This window comes from Schistocerca cancellata, chromosome 8 (assembly GCF_023864275.1).
Source record: "Schistocerca cancellata isolate TAMUIC-IGC-003103 chromosome 8, iqSchCanc2.1, whole genome shotgun sequence".
NCBI classification, from domain to species: Eukaryota; Metazoa; Arthropoda; class Insecta; order Orthoptera; family Acrididae; genus Schistocerca; species Schistocerca cancellata.
This window is the reverse complement of record NC_064633.1, coordinates 583,808,356-583,823,052: the sequence shown is the minus strand read 5'-3', so window position 1 is coordinate 583,823,052 and position 14,697 is coordinate 583,808,356. Positions and strand designations below refer to the sequence as shown.

General features: G+C 40.4%; 1 protein-coding gene across 1 annotated transcript in view; it reads right to left on the bottom strand.

Annotated features, from left to right (window-relative positions):
* The window catches only part of LOC126095122 (uncharacterized), a 70,665-nt gene extending 56,951 nt beyond the window's left edge, over positions 1-13,714 (bottom strand). Inside the window, exons 1-2 of the mRNA XM_049909830.1 lie at positions 13,543-13,714; positions 13,256-13,437 (exon numbers count right to left, since the gene is read on the bottom strand). Of these exons, the coding sequence (XP_049765787.1) occupies positions 13,256-13,417 (162 nt within the window). The 5' untranslated portion in view covers positions 13,418-13,437; positions 13,543-13,714. The remainder of the gene's footprint in view (positions 1-13,255; positions 13,438-13,542) is intronic.
* Between the last annotated feature and the right edge of the window lie 983 nt (positions 13,715-14,697).

Here is a 14,697-nt window from a genome sequence, read left to right as displayed (position 1 = left end):
TTAATAAAGTGTGTCAGCTGTGTAAAATGGACCGTGTTGCCCCACAATATTATTCCGTAGATTGGTGATAATACAAGAGAGTGCCATAAACTGGGTACTCTGTCTTGTATAGCAGTCAACAGACAGTCTATTAACTTCTCCACAGAACTCAATTTGCTATAAACTTCTCACAAACAGGTTGAAGATATCTGCAAATTAAGCACCAATAATAGCATAAATGTCAAAAATGCGATAACAAAATAAAACCCTCAACAGTTATACACAGGTTATGACATGCTTTCAACAATTTGCCATATTGTCCAGTTCCTGAGCTGATCAGTAACAATTACATGTGTGTCATCTGCTAACAAAATAGTTTTAAGTTAGCTGTTAAAGGTGAGTAGCATATAATATTGCCAGGCAAGTACCAAAATATTGCCAGCCACATCTCATGACTGGTTTCTGGTGTCTGGGGGTTGGTGGCATCACCCAGCTAAGAGCTGGGGACCAGGATTTCTATAGTCCTTCTGAGCAGTCGGTGGTTGGGGCCCAGCAGGTGGGCTGTGAGGTTTCCACGGTGGGAGGTGTTCTCCAGGACACATCATAAGGAAACCTTCGAAAAGTACTGGCAGGAAGCAGCACCTTCTAGAGATGTTCTGTTAGTGGGAGCAGAAATTGGCCAACTGAAATGCATACATCGCAGTCAGCAGGACAGTTGGCAAAAATGCCTGTACATTACAACACTTTTCCACAGAAGCTTCGGAGCTTGCAAAACCGATAGGCTTTTGACTGCCTCTGCAGGGTGTAGGAGGAAAGTCTTGTGCCCCCTGGGAAGAGGAGGTGTAACAGAGTGTACTTCTGAAGATCACCAGCAACCCTTAGGAATGCGGGAAAGGAGTCATGGGCTCTCTGAGGCGGAGGTAATGTTTCAAGACTGTCTAGTGTCGAGGTGGAAGTGAGTGATCCACCATGATCTGCCTGTTCGGAAAGCTGAGAAGGAGTTTGCAATTGTGATAGTGTGCATAAGTGTACAATTTGGCTTTGTCCTTTGCTTGTTTTCTAGTGGTGTATAGCAGTAGTGAATAGGAGGAGAACACATTGCAGGGTATAGATCAATAGGTAGTTGGAGGTGCAATTTAATGGCCCAGCAGACATAGCCAGGTCTAATAGAAGATAATGAATCTCTTTATTCCCATGGAAACTTAGCAACCAGCTGGAGACCATAGAGCGACTGTTCAGAGTGTTTGTTTTCCCATATATTGGTCAAATCTGAGAAACTTTTGAGAGACGTCAGATAGCTACTGAGCATTTACGATTGGTATAAGAGTAGCGACAATTCTACTCAGTCTTGCAAGTCAAACCGAGATTGATTTAGTAGTGTAGCAGGGCTGAGGATTAGCCAGGTCCAACAATACATATTTCTCAGTAAATCTGCAGATAAATATGTCACATAATTTGTACTGTGTGATGCACTTCACTCAGAGAGTGTCAATTCTGATCGCAACTTTGAGGAAGGCTTCAAGTGACACCACAGAAGTTCCCAAGATGAGATATACACACACTTCAGTAAGTCAGAGAAGAAGCAGAACTAGTTTCTAGTTATGCGAAAGAGTAAAACAAACCAAGAATGCTCAATCCTTGATGTCAATAATGTTTCAATTGAAGGTAGCAACACCGCATAGTCAACAGCCTGAGACAGGTCTGGGTAGGCACACAACTTTTTTGCTCAACATCTTCCATTATCTTTTGCAAAAAACGATACTGTTTGGTCAGTTGATGAGCCACCACTGTACCAAACAAATTCACCCCTATGAAGACCACATGATGGCACTGCACCTGACGGCAATTATTGCACGTGTGTATTCATTGCTGCATGTGTTACCCCTACATGCTTAGTATCTGAAAGGCTGGTGAGACAATGTTTACAACTGTTAATGCACATTACTGTGACTGTGTTTAGAACATGACATATCAAAATGAAGTTGACAAGAATCTTGATGAAAACTTTTCCAAAACATTCTCTTGACTCCAGAAAGAATTTTCACTTGGCAGCCGAGTGTGCACCGATTTTATCTACCTGGCAGATTAAAACTGTGTTCCACACAGGACCTGAAGCTGGCACATTTGCCTTTCGTAGGCAAATAACTCTACTAAGTTATAGCTCAGTCAGTAGAGTACTTATCTGCGAAAGGCAAAAGTACCATGCCTGAGTCATATTCCAGCACAGTTTTAATCCGCCAGGGAGTTTCACTCACTTGACAACAGCCAAGGAGAGCAGCTGAGAGAGAAAGTTTTCTTCATCCCATGTTTGTCCATCTTAAAATATTGAGGAGTTCAATGAATTTACGGAAAAGGAATGGCTCCACAATCTTTATCCCATTTGTTGGTTGAAGGCCCAATTTATGACTCCTTGTCTTACCGTCACACAAATAAACAAACAGGAGGCATTAACTGTAGATTTGGGATTGTTAGCATCTTCACTGAGACTGATGTAACTTAATGGTACTCCAAACTGTGTTGTTCTTTGGAATGTGTTACAATGATAGTTACTGAGGGGCATTTAGTAATTTGTGTATAATAAGTGTTCATTTTCCTTAACCAAATTACACAAAAAGATTAAATTGTGAAAGACATGCCTGTTTAACTTTTGTTTATAGTTTTCAATGCGAACCCTATTGCAGATTGATACACCAGTCTTTGGAAGTTGGTTGGACGATTGATTTGGGGCATGGGACCAAACAGTGAGGTCATCGGTCCCATCAGATTAGGAAAGGATAGGGAAGCAAGTAGGCTGAGCCCTTTTAAAGGAACCACCCCAGAATTTGTCTGAAGTAATTTAGGGAAATCACAAAAAACCTAAGTAAGGATGGCCGGACACAGGTTTGAATCGTCGTCCTCCCGAATGCAAATCCAGTGTGCTAACCACTGTGCCACCTCGCTTGGTAGTCTTTGTAAGCGTAAAACTGACATGTTACATGTACATGATAATTCCATAGAAGTGTAACAAATGTAAAATTGTTAGGTATGTGTATTTAATGTCATATCTCATCCATGAGGAACTTCAATCTTTCAGCACAGGTCAGGAGCATGTACATGAACTCTGGATCAAGTGTAAAAGAATAGTTGACCACGCACTGGATAGATATGTACTCAGTAGAACAGTTCATAAAGGGAGGGAACTTATATGGCGCTCAGTCACTGTAAAGAAACTTCTAAAGAAACAGAGATTACTGCATTATAGGTGTAAAACAAAGTGTAGGACTATAGAGAGAGAGATGAATAAAATGTGTTTGGCTTTCAAGAGAGCAATGCGTGATGCCTTCAATGACTACTGTAGTAGAATACTGATAAATGACATTTCACAAAATCCAAATAAATTTTGGTCATATGTCAAAACCAAAGTTAGTGTTCAGTCCCTAGCGAATGGGACAAGAACTGAAACTGAGGATAGCAACAAAGCTGAAATGCTTAATTCCATTTTGAAATGTTGCTTTACATTGGAAAACCCAAGAGAATTGCCCCAATTTAATCCTCGTACCGCTGAAAAGATGAATGAGATAAGCATTAATGTCAGTGGTGTTGACAAAAAGCTGAAATCGTTAAAATTGGACAAAGCTCCATGTCCCAATGGAATCCCTGTCAGATTCCATACTAAATTTGCAACTAAGTTAGCCCCTCTTCTAACTATAATCTAGCATAGATCCCTTGGACAAAGAACTGTGCCCAGTTCTTGAAAAAAGGCACAGGTCACACCTATCTACAAGAAGGATAGTAAAAGTGATCCACAAAACTAATGTCCAATATCCTTGACATGGATTCATTGTAGAATCTTAAAACATATTCTGGGCTCAAACATAATCACGTAACTTGAACAGAATGGCCTCTCAATGCCAACCAGCATGGATTTCAAAATCACAGGTCATGTGAAACTCTACTTGCCTTTCCTCACATGACATACTGAAAGCTTTGGATCAAGGCAACCAGGCACTCGTAGATGCACTGTTTCTTGATTTCTGAAAAGCGTTTGACTCAGTACCGCACCTTTGCTTATTGTCCAAAGTACGATCATATGGGGTATCAAGTGAAATTTGTGACCGGATTGAAGACTTTTGGTAGGGAGGACACAGCATGTTATCTTGGATGGAGAGTCATTGTCAGATGAAGAAGTAACTTCAGGTGTGCTCTAGGGATGTGTGTTGGATCCCTCACTGATTATTTTGTATGTTCATGATCTTGCAGACAATATTAATAGTAACCTCAGACTTTTTGCAGATGATGCAATTATCTCTGTGATGAAGTACTATCTGAGAGAAGCTGCATAAATATTCAGACAAATCTCGGTAAGATTTCAACGTGGTGCAGACATTGGCCACTTACTTTAAATGTTCAGAAATGTAAAATTTTGCGCTTCACGAAATGATAAAACATAGTATCCTGTGACAATAATATCAATGAGCCACTGCTGGAATCAGCCAACTCAAACATAAACCTCGGTATAACACTTTGTATGGATACGAAATGGAATGAGCACATAGGTTCAGTTGTGGGTAAAGCAGGTGGTAGCCTTCAGTTTATTGGTACATTATTAGGGAAATGGAATCAATCTACAAAAGAGATTGCTTACAAATCACTTGTGTGACAGGTTATAGAATATTGCTCACATGTTTGGGATTCATATAAGATAGGACTAACGGGATACTGAATGTACACAGACAAAGGCAGAACGAATGGTCACGGGTTTGTTTAATCCATGGTAGAGTGTCAAAGTGACACTGAAGGAACAGAACTGGCCAATTATTGAAGACAGGTGTAAATTATCTCAAGAAAGTCTACTAACAAAGTTCCAGAAACTGGCTTTAAACAGTTACTCTATGGATATACTACAACTCCTTACATATCGCTAACACAGGGATCATGAGGATAAGACTAGAATAACTACTGCATGCACAGAGGCATTCAAACACTTGAATGGAACAGGAAGAACCCTAACTGGTACAATGGGATGTCCCCTCTGCCAGGCACCTCATGGTGTTTTGCAGAATATAGATGTAGATGTAATGTATTTGAAGTGATATTAGTACAGAAGTATAATAGCAAAGAGAATGTTTTTAACATGTTATGCCCCCACAGTCCTGTCATTACTATATAACAGTCAGTGCTTCACAGTTGCATAATATTTCTATGTACAATCAGCCCTTTGGTATGTTAATTTTTTGATGATAAAGTACACAATATTCATAACACACAAAATTCCAACAAACATAATAAGCAGAAAAATAATCGAGCTCATAGTACAAATCTATTCAAGAATTTGTGTAGATCTGAGGACACCTAACAATCCATTACATACATTAATAAAAATTTTGTAATTATTACATCAATACCACTGTTCTGATCATGAAGCAAGAGACTTAACTTACGCATATTGAGGAAAATGAAACAAAAAAAAAAAAAACTCTAAAACTTTTTTCTACCAGGGAAACAATCTAAACTACATCAAGTAAATGAAAGAGAGAAAATCCACAAATTAAAACATAAGTTAAAGCATGCCTTTTAAATAATATAAAATGTACAGTAGCAGACTATTTAAATAACACAGTTAGGACTGTCCTGTGTCCTTCCACAATACACTTTTAGACTGCAATGCATGCTATTTGAAAACTGTGTGGCCAAATGCTGTGATGGAAACTGTTAACACTCTTTAATCTCCCTGTTAACTGTTAATTACAGTTTATTGTCCTGTTAAGCACACATATGCAATATCACTGTTAATGATTTGCAAACAACCAACCTATGAACAGGAAACTGGCTGCATTCTTTTTTCAAAGAAAATGTCCCGGCTCTTCCTCTCAGTGAGCAAGGGGAATCACGAAAAATTTAACTCCGGGGGTTTTCGTCATGGATTTCGGCCTCTCCGCTCCCAAATGAAAGTAGTCCAGTGCCTCAGCAAGTAAGGCAATTATGTTAACAGGCACTCTGTCAGACTCAAGTCGATTAAGAATTTTGTAACTTTTCCAGTAATGATGGATAACAGTATAAAGACCTGATGAAAGTAGTCCAGTGACTCAGCAAGTAAGGCAATTATGTTAACAGGTACTCTGTCAGACTCAAATCGATTAAGAATTTTGTAACTTATCCAGTAATGATGGATAACAGTATAAAGACCTGAATGTAATGGACAGTACAGGTGGAAAATATAACTTAAGTGGCAACAGACTGCTAGCCACAACTGGGACTCTGTTCTCCATCACTGATATCATCCCACAGTTCTTGACTGGCTTTTATTACAACTGCAGAAAAGCAGGTAGCAGATAAAAGTTCTAGATGATTGTCTATACAATCTACTGGACACTATTACTCATCAGTAAAAAGAGTCTTCAAAAACAAATTCATTCACACATGATATGCTTACATTATGACTAAGACAGAGAAAGAGAGAAAGAGAGAGAGAGAGAGAGAGAGAGAGAGAGCTGGTTTGAAAGGTCACTCCTCTTTCTGCTCCTTTTATCTAAACTTCAAGCAAAGCTTTTACGTAACACTACGAAGAACACTGTCGGCTCTCTATATGTCACCAAAGTCAAAGCCTATTTAATACAAACATTAGAGTAAGATGCAATTTACATCCTTGTTTCAAAATACAAGGATGAGTGAACAAAGCACTCTTTTACTTAGTGAATATCTACAGATTTTCTATTTCTTGCCTGATGTTTAAATTTTTGCAACAGAATATAAAGCTCCATTCCAAAACCTAGATAAAAATGTATGCTGTAAATGGTAACTGTTTTTAGCTCTGGTATCATGCTTGTGGATTTTATGGTGCTAAATTGACACTTACTGTTAAATAAATACGACACTACTTGGATGTAAGTGTAGGAACACCAGAGCCTCTAAAGAGGCTTCTGCAAGATGGCTGGTAATGAACTTGACAAATATTCTTACTGCACCATTTGTGCAGAACTCCCCCCCCCCCCCCCCCCCCCTCTGCAAGAGTTACAGAAAATTATTCTGTAGAACAGTATTGAGTGCAACTATGCATCTGCATGACAAAGAACTTGACACGTAGGGCTTCTTCCTGTACTTGTCTTTGGAAGACAAAGGATCAAGCTGAAATTTCCTGGCAGATTAAAACTGTACACTGGACCAGAAGCCAAACCCTATTGCTAATTTGAGTTGCAGTCGAGTCCAGCGTTTTAATATGCCAGGAAGTTTCTGATCAATAAACATTATGTTGCAAAGTGAAAATTCATTTTAGAGGGTTATGCTCTTTGTTGTGAAAACATCGCCTTCAGATAGTTGAAGAACTGTTTAGACGTTTCACTGAATACTTTGATTAATCCAGACACACAATGTTGGTAAACTAGATGGTTTTTACGGAGTTTCTATGGAATGGAATGGGGGAAGATATGGTTTTGTGCAATCTGACATAATTCTAAATGTATAAAAGCAGTTAAATGAAAACAAGACAGATGGAAAAAGAGTAAGTAAATTATTAAAATGAATGTCGTGTGACTAGGGCCTCCCGTCGGGTAAACCGTTCACCAGGTTCAAGTCTTTCGATTTGTCGCGAATTCGGCAACTTGCACATCAATGGGGATGAACTGATGATGATTAGGACAACACAATACCCAATCCCTGAGTGGAGAAAATCTCCGACCCAGCTGGGAGTCAAATCCAGGCCCTTAGGACTGACATTCTGTCGCACTGACCACTCAGCTACCGAGGAGGGACAGTAAATCATTTATAATTTGAAAAGTAATTGTCACAACTGTTAATACATTTATCTCACTGCAAGAAAAGATGGTCTATGCATCTACAGAAAAATGTTTGTGGTTGCTACGGAACCACGACTGTACCCAAGTGTGCACCTCTTCATCTGAAGCAAATTGATAGCCATGAAAGTCTTTCTTCGGGCTCCAATAATACAGAACACGCATGAGGAGCAATACGAGCCATATCACAGTCAAAACAACAGGCACACCGACTACAGAAAAGAAATGGTGACCTTTTTATTTGAAGGCATGGGCCCATTGCTCATTCACTTCCTGGAGCACAGCACCACAATCAGAGAACAGCAGCACATGGACACTTTGCAAAAACTGAAACACTTCATCAAGTACAAAAGCCCATGAATGTTTACAGACAGCATCATTATCATGTAGGATAGTTCCCCCCCCCCTCCCCACCCCCTCCCCGTTCCCACCATACTAAAGTTGTTTCAACTACACTGCAGAAGTTTTGCTGGGAAGCCCTTACACGTCTTTCATGCTGTCCCAATCTGTCTCCATTCAATTTCCATACTTTTGGAGCACTGAAGGAAAACCTCTCTGGCCATCAATTTGCTTCCAATGAAGAGGTGCATGCCTGAGTATGATCATGGTTCTGTATGCAACTACAAACATTTTTCAATGAAGGCACTGATCCATTTTATCTCACGGTGGGATAAATGTTTAACAGTTTTTGTAATTACTTTTGAAATAATGTACTTTATCCACAGATAAATATTTTTTCCATACACAATTTGTATGAATGCCCCAGACAATCCAAATCTCTTTTACCTTTAACATGCTGCTTTATTTTTGATTATTATTTTCTGTTTGGTCTTCTCACATTACTATCCGTATCAACTGAAAATTCAGTTGAGAAGAGGTGGGTCTCTATCACCCTGGCAACCGAGTGACCTGCACTTACTTTTCTACATCTACATCTACATCCATACTCTGCAAGCCACCTGACGGTGTGTGGCGGAGGGTACCTTCAGTACCTCTATCAGTTCTCCCTTCTATTCCAGTCTCGTATTGTTCGTGGAAAGAAGGATTGTCGGTATGCCTCTGTGTGGGCTCTAATCTCTCTGATTTTATCCTCATGGTCTCTTCGCGAGATATACGTAGGAGGGAGCAATATACTGCTTGACTCTTCGGTGAAGGTATGTTCTCGAAACTTCAATAAAAGCCCGTACCGAGCTACTGAGCGTCTCTCCTGCAGTCTTCCACTGGAGTTTATCTATCACCTCCGTAACGCTTTCGCGATTACTAAATGATCCTGTAACGAAGCGCGCTCCTCTCCGTTGGATCTTCTCTATCTCTTCTATCAACCCTATCTGGTACGGATCCCACACTGCTGAGCAGTATTCAAGCAGTGGGCGAACAAGCGTACTGTAACCTACTTCCTTTGTTTTCGGATTGCATTTCCTTAGGATTCTTCCAATGAATCTCAGTCTGGCATCTGCTTTACCGACGATCAACATTATATGATCATTCCATTTTAAATCACTCCTAATGCGTACTCCCAGATAATTTATGGTATTAACTGCTTCCAGTTGCTGACCTGCTATTTTGTAGCTAAATGATAAAGGATCTATCTTTCTGTATATTCGCAGCACATTACACTTGTCTACATTGAGATTCAATTGCCATTCCCTGCACCATGCGTCAATTCGCTGGAGATCCTCCTGCATTTCAGTACAATTTTCCATTGTTACAACCTCTCGGTACACCACAGCATCATCTGCAAAAAGCCTCAGTGAACTTCCGATGTCATCCACCAGGTCATTTATGTATATTGTGAATAGCAACGGTCCTATGACACTCCCCTGCGGCACACCTGAAAGTCATTATACTCGAACACAATATGTGTTCCAAAATTCTGCAACTGATCAACGTTAGAGATATAGGTCTATAGTTCTGCACATCTGTTTGACGTCCCTTCTTGAAAACGGGGATGACCTGTGCCCTTTTCCAATCCTTTGGAACGCTACGCTCTTCTAGAGACCTACGGTACACCGCTGCAAGAAGGGGGGCAAGTTCCTTCGCGTACTCTGTGTAAAATTGAACTGGTATCCCATCAGGTCCAGAGGCCTTTCCTCTTTTGAGCGATTTTAATTGTTTCTCTATCCCTCTGTCGTCTATTTCGATATCTACCATTTTGTCATCTGTGCGACAATCTAGAGAAGGAACTACAGTGCAATCTTCCTCTGTGAAACAACTTTGGAAAAAGACATTTAGTATTTCGGCCTTTATTCTGACATCCTCTGTTTCAGTACCATTTTGGTCACAGAGTGTCTGGACATTTTGTTTTGATCCACCTACCGCTTTGACATAAGACCAAAATTTCTTAGGATTTTCTGCCAAGTCAGTACATAGAACTTTACTTTCGAATTCATTGAACGCCTCTCGCATAGCCCTCCTCATACTACATTTCGCTTCGCGTAATTTTTGTTTGTCTGCAAGGCTTTGGCTATGTTTATGTTTGCTGTGAAGTTCCCTTTGCTTCCGCAGCAGTTTTCTAACTCGGTTGTTGTACCACTGTGGCTCTTTTCCATCTCTTACGATCTTGCTTGGCACATACTCATCTAACGCATAATGTACGACGGTTTTGAACTTTGTCCACTGATCCTCAACACTATCTGTACTTGAGACAAAACTTTTGTGTTGAGCCAACAGGTACTCTGAAATCTGCTTTTTGTCACTTTTTCTAAACAGAAAAATCTTCCTACCCTTTTTAATATTCCTATTTACGGCTGAAATCATCGATGCCGTAACCGCTTTATGATCGCTGATTCCCTGTTCTGCGTTAACTTTTTCAAATAGTTCGGGTCTGTTTGTCACCAGAAGGTCTAATATGTTATCCCCACGAGTCGTTTCTCTGTTTAACTGCTCAAGGTAGTTTTCAGATAAAGCACTTAAAAAGATTTCACAGGATTCTTTGTCCCTGCCACCCGTTATGAACGTTTGAGTCTCCCAGTCTATATCTGGCAAATTAAAATCTCCACCCAGAACTATAACATGGTGGGGAAATCTACTCGAAATATTTTCCAAATTATCCTTCAGGTGCTCAGCCACAACAGCTGTTGAGCCAGGGGGCCTATAGAGACATCCAATTACCATGTCTGAGCCTGCTTTAACCGAGACCTTCACCCAAATCATTTCACATTTCGGATCTCCGTCAATTTCCTTCGATACTATTGCATTTCTTTTCGCTATAAACACGCCTCCCCCTTCACTGTTCAGCCTGTCTCTACGGTATACATTCCAATCTGAGTTTAGGATTTAGCTTTTTAAACCATCCCTCTCCGCCTCCACGAAGGAACTAATAGTTCCAAGTGTGAGGTACTGTAGAGTGGCCATTTTACCTTTATACAAGTTTACTGGCAGTACTACACATTTCGCCTCCTGAAGGTAGGAACTTGTCAGCAATTCCATCTTGTAATCTGTTCACATTGATATCTGTATCTTATAGACATAATCGGTGAAACAGCAAGGTGTCGCTTGAGTTCTGGGAGGGTTTCGTCACAAACAGTTTTTTCGGGTCAACAGAAGCGTCCAATCCCAGGCGTCGGCTTTGAGCCGTGACGTAAGGGTGTTGTCATGTGTGACGTCATGACGGCGCGGAGTTTGGTTTGTGAGTATGGCGTGTTTGTAGATGTCATAGTGTTTTGGTTTGATGTGCTCTCTGGTGGTATGTTCAGGGGTCGACCGATGTGTCCGATCCCATGCGTCGGCTTTGACCCGTGACCCCCCTGCCTGGCCTTGAGTACCACTTGTTTATTATTATCTTTGTTTGCTATCAATGTTAGCAGATTGTTCTTGTGAAACCTTTGTGTGTGTTGTTTTTCTATGTGTTTTCGTCTTTGTGATACGTATGCAACGTTTTTATATCCGCCATATTGGAATTGTCGTTTATGGTCGTTTCCGCCATATTTGTGACGTCATGGGTCAAAGCCGACGGGTTGGATCGGACGCTTCCGTATTTCCAAAGGTGAAATACCCTTCAATTTTAAGAAACATGTAATATATTCCATTCTAAAGATAACAGGTGCTGAAAGGTGTGAATCGGTTTACTAAAGCTTGGCTGCAAAATACTTACATGAATGCTTCACAGACGAGTCAAAAACTGGTAGCAGCTGACCTCGGGGAAGATCAGTTTGGATTCTGGAGAAATGTGGGAACACAAGAGGCAACATTGACCCTATGACTTATCTTAGAAGATAGGTTAAGGAAAGGCAAACCTATGTCCATAGAATTTGCATACTTAGAGAAGGCTTTTCACAATGTTGACTGGAATATTCTCTTTGAAATTCTGAAGGCAGCAGGAGTAAAATACCAGGAGCAAAAGGCTATTTACACTTGTACATAAAATAGACGGCAGTTATGAGTTGAGGTGTATGAAAGGGAAGCAGTTGTTGAGAAGGGAGTGAGACAGGGATTACAGCCTTTAGCAAGCAGTAAAGGAAACCAAAGAAAAATTTGGAGTAGGAATTCAATTTCATGGAGAAGCAATAAAAACTTTGAGGAATGTCAATGACATTGTAATCCTATCAGAGACAGCAAAGGACTCGGGAGGGCAGCCAGATGGGGTCTTGAAAGGAGGATATAAGATGAAAAACACCAAAAGCAAAACAAAGAGAACAGAATGTAGTCAAATTAAATTGGGAAAGAAGACACTTGAAATAGTAGATGAGTTTTGATATTCAGGGCAGTAAAATGACTGATGATAGCTGAAGTAGAGAGGATATAAAATAAAAAGTATTTGTATAGAGTGTAGCCATGTACGGAAGTGAAACATGGATGATAAACAGATTGGACAAGAGTGGACTAGAAGCTTTTGAAAAGTGGTGCTACAGAAAAATGCTGAAGTTTAGATGAGTAGATCACATAACTAATGAAGATGTACTGCATAGAGCTGGGAAGAAAAATTTGTGGCACCACCTGACTAGAAGAGGGGATTAGTTGATAGGAAACATTCCGATGCATCCAGGGATCAGAATTTAGTACTGGAGGGAAGTGTGGGGGGTAAAAATTGTCGATGGAGACCAAGAGATGAATACTGTAAGGATATTCAGAATGATGGAAGTTGCAGTAGTAATTCGGAGTAGCATGGAAGGCTGCATCCAATCAATCTTCGGGCTGAAGACAACAACACAACATTACCCGAACAGCCTAACTGAATTCGGACATAATCAAAGCCTTGCATAAGTCACAGAAAATCCCAAATGACAATATTTCATCATTTAAAAGCCAATAGTCCTCTTGTCTTTCTAACATCAGTAACACACAAGGTGTATTCTAATTTCATGATAGTTTCTGGTTTTGATGTAACGCATATTATAATTTCTTTACTAATAACTACATCTACAAACAGAAAATACAATTTAAAAGTAACACAGGTCTGTCAACAAAGTCTCAGCAAGGGGAACCATCATCATTCTAGAACAAAGTGACACTGTAATTAAGCAATGGCAGTTATCACAGCTGTCAAAAAACGAATCAAAATTCTATACCTGAAAGGCTGCGTCAACAGTTTTGAAAGCTCGAAGATATCTCATCAGTGAAAAGGAATTGTGGTACTGAGATGGGTCCGCATCAGCAATTAGTTTCATTCTGGCTCTAAGCTCCTGTACATCTTCTTCCGCTACCGGGTTCCCTGGGTTGGTTTCCGACATTTTTCCAAAAGGAGCAGTCACTGAATCATAACAAATGGTGTCAACAAACACTGTCACTTTGCAGTAGGTCAACATATGTCATTGTCACTTACATAATAAACAAATCTACGACACTAATGATATACCTAAAAGAATATGACGGCAGGTGGCCAAAAAGAATTACGCGTCTTTTATACACATTTCATTTGGTTTTATGTACCACTAAACATTCTGCCACCGTCTTTACTACACAGTACAGAGCCGGTTTACACTAAACCAAAACAACCCACTTCCACTACGGTGACAGCCACCTGAACCAAAGAGTTTCGACATTTGCTGACGAAGTTCGAAAATTACAAAGAATATGTACTAAAGATATTTCAGTTAGAAACAATATTTTTAAACTGGTTAACATTTCAATTGTGCACCAGAAGTTGAGTTAACACTTGCAACAAATGTGACGCCACTTGGCCGCTACTCTAATGGCGCTACCGAAGGTGCGTGTCTAAAAACTCTGGCGCTCCTCGAATACCTTCACTTTCAGCCAAAGCTAAAATCGCTTTGTGAAGCCACTTTTGTTCCCCTATCACCGGTTAGCGTCGTTCAGCTACCACCTCGTGGCTGAATTTCAATGCACCATCACAATATTTAAATTCTCGGATGGTGAATTTGCCGTGTTTGTGTTCTCCAGTGCCAAAAGACGTCTAAAATGTTGCTGTTAACAACAATTGTGTAGTTCATTGCTGTCTATTGTATTGAATTCTATTCTGTTTGGACCCTTGCTGTTCATGTTGTATATTAATGACCTTGCAGACAATATTAGTAGTAACCTCAGACATCTTGCAGATGATGAAGTTATCTACAATGAGGCACTGTCGGATAAGCAGCGTAAATATTCAGTCAGATCTTGGTAAGATTTCAAAGTGGTGCTGTGGTGTCACCGCCAGACACCACACTTGCTAGGTGGTAGCCTTTAAATCGGCCGCGGTCCGTTAGTATACGTCGGACCCGCGTGTCGCCACTATCAGTGATTGCAGACCGAGCGCCGCCACACGGCAGGTCTAGAGACACTTCCTAGCACTCGCCCCAGTTGTACAGCTGACTTTGCTAGCGATGGTTCACTGACAAAATACGCTCTCATTTGCCGAGACGATAGTTAGCATAGCCTTCAGCTACGTCATTTGCTACGACCTAGCAAGGCGCCATTACCAGTTACTATTGATGCTGTAAAACATGTACCATCAAGAGCGATGTTCACCATTTATGGATTAAAGTTAAGTATTCCACAGCTACGTCCTTTT